This window comes from Erithacus rubecula (genome assembly GCF_903797595.1).
Source record: "Erithacus rubecula genome assembly, chromosome: 17".
Classification (NCBI taxonomy): Eukaryota; Metazoa; Chordata; class Aves; order Passeriformes; family Muscicapidae; genus Erithacus; species Erithacus rubecula.
This window is the reverse complement of record NC_136669.1, coordinates 15,234,376-15,243,813: the sequence shown is the minus strand read 5'-3', so window position 1 is coordinate 15,243,813 and position 9,438 is coordinate 15,234,376. Positions and strand designations below refer to the sequence as shown.

Below are 9,438 nucleotides of genomic sequence, written 5' to 3'. Positions count from 1 at the left end.
GAGCGGCGCCAGCTCTGCGCGGCAGCCAATGAGCGGCGCCAGCCCACAAAGGGGGACAAGCACCGCCCTCTTAAAGACGCAGCGCCCCGCGCCGGTTTTGCCCACAGCCCCAGCGTCACGCAGGGAGCAGCACAGCCTTCTCAACCCTACTGCTTTATTCAGTAACTGCTTGTCCTACACAAGTACAAACACAACATGGCCCAAAAGGCTACAAAGTCATACAAAACAAAAACAAAATCTGTATAGTATTGACTGTACAACAGGTGGTAAATTCTTTGCCTTTCCCTATGTGAACCCCAGTTAATCCAGCCAGCATCATGGCTTCAAGCCTCCCTCTGTGCTTTGCAGTTTCCAAGGGATTGGTGCTCAGTCGCTTTTTTAGGATTTGTAGAAACACTCACACTGTTTCACTGTGGGTTGAGCAGGAAATTTTTACCAAGACCCTCAACGAAAAGGTGAAAGAAATCACTTAAGGGGACAATTACAGAACACTTCATAGGATTTCCAGCTGCTTCTACATGTTTACTGGTCTGGACCATTGTATCTGCGTTGGTTGCCTGGTGGAAGCATTACAGAAGAATTTACTCTGCAGAAACTAACCATCTGGGGAACTGGAATAAAGCAACAACTCTGAATTGAATTAAGTCTCAGGCAGGTCTGGGGCTCCAGCTGCCCTGAAAAATCCTGTGCTGGCACGTGGAGATCAAGGTATGTGGCTCACTGTCTTACTCACTAGGGTTCTGAACTAGCTCAAGATTTACATGCTGGTCTGTACAGCGTGCTAAGCGTTTACAATCACCAAGCAGCAGCTGCTAAGTGGAGAAAGAGAGGCTGAAACATCTTTCCCTTCCTCTATCTGGAGAAGATACTTTTGCAACCTTTAAAAAAATCAAAGCCATTTTTAAATAATTTCAATGCAATGCCAGGAATCCAGAAGCCTCACAGTAAAGGTTACTGGCCAGGAACTGGTGCTCTCTCCTCTTACGTTGCCTTCACTGCCAGGATTATCTCTCACTCCTCTTCACCCAGACTCATTATAAAAAAAAGGTACAATATTCCATCTGATGAGATTTAAGTTAAAAAGTAAAAAGCTGTCCAGTCCTTTTGCTTTATCTTGAGGAGTTTGAGCTGGATCGGCTGCGATGGCGCCTTCGTCCAGGAGACCTGGACCGGGATCGCCGGCGAACAGGAGACCTGCGCCGAGGAGACCGGGACCTGGTAGGGAAGGAGGAGAGAGAAAGCTTCTATTAGGAGACAAGCAAAAGGTTCAAGTAACTGGTCAGCTCAGCTACCAACTTTTTAAAAACACTTCCCCGCCTCCTGCCAAAATCCCTCACACATCATGGAAAAAGCAACTGCGCAAAACACAGCTCCAGAGAGGTCACAGCAAGAATATTCTGGCTATCCTACCTATGCCTAAGAGACAGAAAAAATTACTAATACCTGAACAACAGACAAGAAACTTATCTTGTTCCTCAAGGAAAATTAGCTCAGATTTTACATCATATCCTCCTTCAGTTGCAGTCATCTTTGACTCCTGAAAGAGTGATATTCAGGGGAAGGATTTATCCAAATCCTTTCAAATTACAAGGAAGCTCCTTAGGGGAAGCTTGCTCATGAAGTAGTTTAGCTTCAAGCTTCTCAGTACTACAACCAACAGTTGCAGCAGTATAGCTACTGCTATGACACAGAAATTTCAGGCACAAAGTACTAACAGAGCTTTAACAGGACAGTAAAAGTTGGAGTAGGAAAGAAACAAAGGAGGAGGGAATGGCAAATCTGCATCTGTGAGACCTCAGCAAAAGGTATATTTAAAGGAGCAGCAAGAAGCCTCCCAGATCTTGTGGCAGAGTAACTACTGCTCCTTTTTAAACCTGTGGCTCAAAGCTGTTCAGCAATCAAGTTACTCCTGACAAGTAAGACATTTTGAAGACATGTAAACACTGAAGACTCAGAACAACTTATCCAAGCACAATCAGGCAGCTTTAAGTTGCACAACTGTCAGGTCACACCTTGGGCCTATACTCCACTGACCAGACACAAAACTGTTTTCTGGTCATGTGCTCATTCAGAAATAAGGGAGGGAGGTACAAGGGCTTCTGAAAAACAAGAAACTGGCACAGCCTGCCACAAGTGTTCTGTCACCCAGAGTCTGTTCCCACTTCACCTTGAAGCCTTTATGCAGAAGGGGCTCCAAGGAACAGGCTGGAAACTATGAGACCTATCTCAGAGACTGCTCAAGGTGCAGACCAGAGCAGATACCCTGGAGCTAAGGAGTTAGAATTGCAACCCAGGTTCAACCGATGACCAAAATGTGCTACTGTCACTTGGCAGGGGAAAGTCAAGTCCAATAGGATTGTCCCCATGCCAAGTCTTTCAGTGACAGTGTGTTCCAGCTCTCACCTCCTCCTCATGCGAGGGGGTGACCTGCGCCACATGGGCGGCGGGGGCAGCATCCTCCTGGGGGGGCTGAAGCGTCTGGGAGGTGGTCGAGGCCGTGGTGCCAGCACAGCTGTGGCTGTGATCTCCTGACCGTCAATCTGGCCTTTTTAGGGAATCACAGAAACAGAGAGAAATAAGTATTTTTCAACATTAAGACACATATACACATCATATTACTCCTCACAGCTTTGTCAAAAGCAACTGAAGTGGAATCAGCCCATGGTGCTCCATACCCTGCTCAGGGGCTACTCTGACAAAGTCTACACACTTACTAGACTTCTTAACCTAATCACACCAAACTGCAGCTCAGATGTAAACCTGGAGAAATTTTCATAAAACCTTAAAATAATTTTTTCACTGTTTTGAAAAACACATTAGTTTTAATAGTTCTGTGATTTCTTGGATCTGACCTGAACCTCACAAAAGCCATTTGGGCTGAAAACTGACAGTACTTTACATCAGTTCACTAAAGACATCACTATCCCCTCTAATTTTCTGATCAAATACATCTACTCTGAAGACTTTTAAAAGCCACCAGGATCCTTGCAGGTCAGTATTTACCTCCATCCATGTGTTTCAGGGCTTTCTCAGCATCATCTGGGTTCTCAAACTCCACATAAGCATAACCTTTGGAGAGGTGTGGGTTTAGCCTGTCAACTGGCATGTCAATCATTTTAATCTTTCCATAAGTGGAAAAGATTTCCATGATGTGATCCTGAAGAGAGAGAGCAAGCCTTATGAACACAGAGCACACTCCTCAGCCAGGTCTGGCTGGCACAGAGCAGTAAATACACAGCACATAATTTTTTCAGCAGCCAAAGTCTTTTACCCATGAAGGCCTTTAAACTACAGCCTAGCAAACACAACACAATCCAGCCCAGCTTTCTGCAGACCCTTTATCAAGAACTGCCTGATATCCTTTATGGCTCCAAGGTAATTTCAGCTGTTGCCCCAAATTCTATCGCTTTCTTCCTAGTAAAGCAGGATATAAGGTCTGGAATACTGACAAAACAGGCAGACTTCTGAAGCACTACAGTGTCTCAGAATCCTTCATGGCATTTGACTCAGTAAAATCCTACCAAAATTTTCCTCAGTGATCAATCTGGACACAAAGAAACGATACCCAACAGCAACACCTTGGCAACTCTCTAGTTACCATGAAATCCCAAGAGCTTTGCAAGACCAACTCACACATTCTCACAGAAGAACTTGAATGCTTGACTACAGGGATAGTATTATTACCTTGGTCACGTTCCTAGTGAGCCTTCCAACATGCACTTTTGTGGGTCTGGGTGATGGGCTCCGCCTCTTCCTCTCCTTTTCATCTCTCTTGGGTGGTTTGGATCTGATTTGGACAACAGAAAAAACATTTATAGTTTTCAGACAACATGCAGGACAAAATCAAAGCAAGTCATTATCACACGATTAAAAATACCATTTTTATTGAAGGGTATCTTTGTCCTGAAGAAGTAACAGTATTGGGGTGGTGGTGAGGGTGTTCCACTCAGAAACACCTCAGAACTTGCATTTGTCTTGTCTGCTTTTGCTTTAGAACCTTTTGAAATTAGAGAAATTTTTTTTGCAACTTTTCAACTTCACTGCAACTAGGGTAATAAATACAGAATTTAGCCAGCAGTTCTAAGAAGTTATGGTCATAGTTAAAGAATTTCCGAGTCGTTAACACAAAAAACATTCTTTGCTTCAACAACTGAAGAGGCAAAATAAGGCCTAATAAACTTCAGAGCATACCACAGCCAGAAAAAATAAGATTCAATTATTTGTGTTTCTTTATCTTCCATTCACTACAGAGGTCCAAAAATGTTTAAAAATCTATTTAAAATTAGCTGCATATCACAATGCTTTTGCAGTTTAAAACAATCTGGAATTAAACTTTAATCTATACAAAAATCAGAAAATTTATATTTATGCTTCTTACTAATCTTAAAGTCCATAAATTGAGTGATACACTAAAAACCCCACACTGCCTTAAGGAGATTTTTATCAGCCTTCATCACCTTATGCAAAGGAAAAACTGTACAGATATTAAGATAGTTTGACTCCCATGTCACCCTTACAGCAGCTTCCTCTGCCCTCCTTCCTATTTCATTTTTTTATGAATAAGAATATATACATATGTACACATATATCCTGGTTTTAGCCCTAACTTTTCTGTTAGTTGTAGCTGTAGTTTACAGGAACTGAATAGCTTTACTCTGATCTAGGCCCATAGTACTAAGGAAACACTGATTAAAACTACCTCTAAAAAATATAATATTTAAAATCTTTAAACTCTTAAAAATTAGGCTTTTCATCTCTGTTCCTGCAGGGTGTATGTTTGGATTCTGAGGAAACAGAGCACACCCTTTCTAACAAAATTCACGTCTCTGAGTTATGGGGAAATCAAATGGTCTTCAGAGAACAATCTGTTCCGATCACAATCTGTATTCTACGTGGAATTAACCTGACATCTGGCAATTCCTGGAAGACAAATAAAACTCACTTGGATCGGGACCGTCTCCTGTTGTCATGTCTCCGTCGAGAAGGACTGGGAGATCCAGAAGAGCTGCTGGAACTGGAACTGCGTGAGGTGCTGGAGCTCCCAGAGCGACTCGAGGCAGAAGAGGAACTTGAGCCACTGCTAGAACCAGTGCTGGAACTGGACCCTGAGCTGGAAGTTGAGCTGGAACGGGATCTATTTCAAGAGGGAGAAGAATAAAAATTAGTGCAACACCCAGAAAAACAATGGCTGAGAAACTTCTGACAACTACAGAGACAGTAACTGTGACTGAGGCTCCACAACTCACCAGAGAGCCAAAAAAATTCATACCAAAATATAAACCCTCTCACGTTAGACAAAATCACACAGTGACTAACACATCACAAGCTTTCAACAGGTCCAAGACTTCTACAGATAAAGCTACTGATTTCTGAAAATGCTGTCATTTGTTACTCCCACAAAAGTACCCACCTGGTACTGCTGCTCCCACTGGAAGCACTGCGTCTTTTGCGGGTCTTGTCCCGACCACGATCCTTTTCACCCGACTCCTTGGTGGCTGCTTTATCCTTGGACCGGTCCTTGGATTTCTCTTCAGACCTGTCCTTGCGCTTGGTTGGTGAGGGAGCCCTTCAACAACAAATTGCAGAAGGCACTGCTTAATCCAAAAAATCATAGAGAACAAATAAAGAATAGGACAGCAACACAAAACACTGAACTTTGAATGTAGCTGAGGATCACTGAAACTGCAGAGTTAAAGCATTAGGCAATTCAGACACTTTAGAAAAAGTTCTAGCAAACTCTTCTTTTTCAATCCTGCTAATTCCTTTTCCCCTTCAGAGATATCCAAAGCAGCACTGAATGGGCCCCGTGTCTCAAATCTCACTTCTAGCTCCTCGATTCAGAGAACTCTCTTTGCTCTAGATGAAAGGAGACAGATTTAACACCTCTCTATTTAGGACTGTAACGTTGGGAGTTAGTTGACTTCCAGACGTTTCCCATGTAAGGGCTGCATTCATCCAAAAATCTGCAACATCTTTAAACATGTTGCATTTTGATTATTTCATGGAGATTGTTTAAAACCTGCATTACAAACCTGCCTCCAACATTTTAATAACCTCTAAAGGAGTGTGACATTCTCAACTACCAAGGAATTAAACATTCAGGGAATGAGCAGAAGTGTGTTGGAGCTGCCAGCCTTATCTGCAGTGGCACTGAATACACACAGTAATGCATGATGTTGGAAACATCTCCATCCCCATGTGCACCACAGGCAAACTCAGTGAACAAGAAGAAAACTTCAGCTCACAGCATCCAACAACCTTGTTGCTCCTGTGCTTCCGGTAAGCAATTACTGTATTCTCTGAATTGCAATTAAATGTATGGTTGGGAAGAGATTACTTCTCAACAGCCAAACTTGCTTTCCTGATTTTCAGCTTCAGTTTTCCCTAATACACCAACTGCAAGAAGCAACACAAATGAATATTCACAAACCCAGCTCCCTGCAGAAACACCGTTCTGCATAGAGGACAGGAAATCCACACCACAGACGTGCCACCGACAGAGCTTGCTGGAAAAGGAAACATCTCCTCCAGCACCAGTGGCAGGAAAAAAGCATTCTATGGACTGTCCCATAGGTGTTGCATAGCAAGCCAAAACAAGCAAACCTGTGTATGTCACTCGGCTTTAGGACATTTCTATTCAGCTCTGTGCCTCTCCAATTCAAGGTGTGAGGGGGCTGCAGTTCAGAAAGCCACTGCATGAGCCCAGCTGGGTGGCACAGAACAGACAGATTCCTGGTTTCACAAGACCAGAAAACTTAAGATATTCCTTTCATAAAATCACAGAATCACTGACTGGTTTGGGATGGCATGAACCTTAAAGCTCATCACTTTCCAACCCCGCAGCTATGGGCAGGGACACCTTCCACTACACCACTACACCAGGTTGTCCCAACCTGGCTTTGAACAGATCATCTGAACAGGCTTCTCTGGGTAACCTGGACCAGGACCTCACCACCCTCACAGGTAAAAATTTCTTTCTAATCTCTAATGTAAACCTGCTCTCTGTCAGTGGGAAGCCATTCCCCCTTGTCCTGGCACTCCAGGGCCTTGTAAAACATGCCTCTCCATCTTTTCTACAGGTTCATTTCAGGTACTGAAGGCAGCAATTAGGTCACCTCAGAGCCCATTTTTTCTCTTCCAAATATCCCACAGCCAGGTTTGGGTTACCTCTGCCTACACATCAGCTCCTCCTGCACCTGTGGACTATCAGAGTCATGATATTGTAAGCAAACAAAACTATCTCTTAGTGCCCAAGAGTTGGATCTGGTTTTACCCCTTCTGGGAGAAGGGAGGAGGAAACAAAGATAAAGACCAGCATGTTTGCTGTTACCCAGCCTGCTGCTGGGGCAAGAAACAGAAACACAGAATCACATTGGAATGCACCTCTGGGACCATCAAGTCCAACCTCTGACCTCACACCACCATGTCAACTAAACCAGAGCACTCAGTGCCACATCCAGTCTTTCCATAAACACCTCCAGGGGCAGTGACTCCACAACCTCCCTGGACATCCCCTTCCCAAGCCTAATCGACCTTTCTGTGAATAAATTTTTCCTAATGTCTGATCTAAACTTCCCCAGTGCATCTTAAGACTGTGTACTCGGTTGTGTTCCCACTGCCTGGGAGAAGAGCCTGACCCACACCTGGCTACAATCTCCCTTCATAGCAGTGCTGCTTACTGCTCCTCGGGACAGATGCTCATCAGGCAGATCAGCCACATGGCTTTGGAACTTCACCAAATGATGTTGCATGTAAGGAGTCTCCAAGCTAAGCAGTGGTTTTACTCCTTTCTCAGGAATGCTACTGGCCAAGCTCACTTTAGCTGGAAACCTCACACTACCCTTGTGGGCATTTTCAACTGCACAATTCAAGCATTCGCTGGAAAATGTAGAAAGACTAAATCACAGTCCTCGCACAAGGCTGTACAACATGGCATTTCTAAGTGACGTGCTTCTTCCTACAATCAAAAACCTCTTACTCTCTAACAAATAGTTGGTTTAGGGGCATCCCCCCCAAACCAGAAAAGTCTAAGAGCAATTCACACAAACTAAACGTCCATCTCACACACTTCTGCTTTGGAGACAGAATCTGCACACTCAGAGCAGCAGTTCTGTGGCAAAGGAAGCAAACTCGCTCGCCCCCAGGCTTCCCGTATGGCTACAGGAGTGTCCTTTACTGACAGTGTGCTTCAGGTCTTCAGCTGCAAACCAGCTGAAGAATTCCTGGTGTGAGGAGAGTTCAGCGCCCGGCACTTCTCTGCCCACTTCAGCCACTCGGCGCAGCTCTGGGGCCGGCGAGGCGCGGGGCAGCCGGATCTGCAGGCCGTGGGTGCGGTACAGCGCCCGTGGGGCAGGGGCCGCGAGATCAGAACAGCAACCCGCCCCTCGCGCCCGCACAGCGCTCCTCCCGCCGGCCGGGCCGCAGCACCGCTGACACCCGGGCCCGGCTTCCCGGCCGGCCCCGCCCCGGCCGCTCTCCCCGCCTCCGGCCGCGGGAGGCCGCGGCTCCGAGACCCCATCCCTGGCCCTCGCGCCTCCATCGCCTCTCGGCGGCCCCAGCGCGCTCTCTCCAGCGCCCTGCGCGGCGGAGGAGCCGCCTGGGCCGCGGCCTGGCCGGATGGACGCGGATGGCGCGGCCCCTGCCCCGCACTCACATCCTCGGCACCGCCGCCGCTTCGTGTCCGTCGCGCGAGATTGACGCAAGCGGGCGGGAAGGGGAAGCGCCGGCGCGCGGTGATGGCGTCATAGCGGGGGCGGGACGGAAGGAAGGCCTAAGCGGAACGGGAGCAGCGGGTGGGGCAAGGCTGCAGCTAACCACTGGCTGGGGAAATAAAAGTGCCTGCTAACTCTGTTCTGCATAATAATAGTCATAGCAGCTGGGGCTTCCGCTCTGGGTTTTAAGAGCTTGACAGCCCAGTAGGCTGCAACTCCGCACGTGAATTCTGGGCTCCCCCAGTCTCGGGTGCTGGTTGCAGATTCACACCATTAAGACTAATTCGAGGTGATGGCGTGATGGCGGGTGTGGGGCCGGCACCACTGTGAGGGGATTTACCCTCCCACCTGCAAGAAAATTGGGGAAAGGAGAATGAAAGACTTAAGATAGAGCACCATATAGTGGCATTTCATACCATGTGGGAAGGGTATCGTCCCTCTCCCTACCAAATGTGTTTGCTGTGAACTTAAAAGGAAATTTGCCACTGCAGGCACTGAACCTCTGACCTTCTGACCACACTTGGCTTCCTGACTTTTGACTTAAGAGGAACAAAGTCAAAAGTGCATTTTGACTCCATCTGTAATGCAGGGCCTTAAAAGTGACAGAACTTTCTGAGAAGCAGGTGTGCTGATCAGCTGAAGTGTAGGGCCACAGGCGTATTGGTTAAATTTCTGATGATGGAAGTTTCACCTCTTGAGTGCAGTGCAAGGCTTTGTCCCATCTACC

General features: G+C 46.4%; 1 protein-coding gene across 1 annotated transcript; it reads right to left on the bottom strand.

Moving 5' to 3' along the window:
* Positions 1-134: 134 nt before the first annotated feature.
* Positions 135-8,763, bottom strand: RNPS1 (RNA binding protein with serine rich domain 1). Its single transcript, XM_079320635.1, has 7 exons — positions 8,654-8,763; positions 5,411-5,566; positions 4,943-5,134; positions 3,685-3,787; positions 3,004-3,157; positions 2,404-2,545; positions 135-1,215 (listed from the first exon to the last, which is right to left on the bottom strand). The coding sequence occupies exons 1-7, from the start codon at positions 8,743-8,745 to the stop codon at positions 1,110-1,112; spliced, it is 945 nt and encodes a 314-aa protein (XP_079176761.1). The 5' UTR covers positions 8,746-8,763; the 3' UTR covers positions 135-1,109.
* Positions 8,764-9,438: the final 675 nt, after the last annotated feature.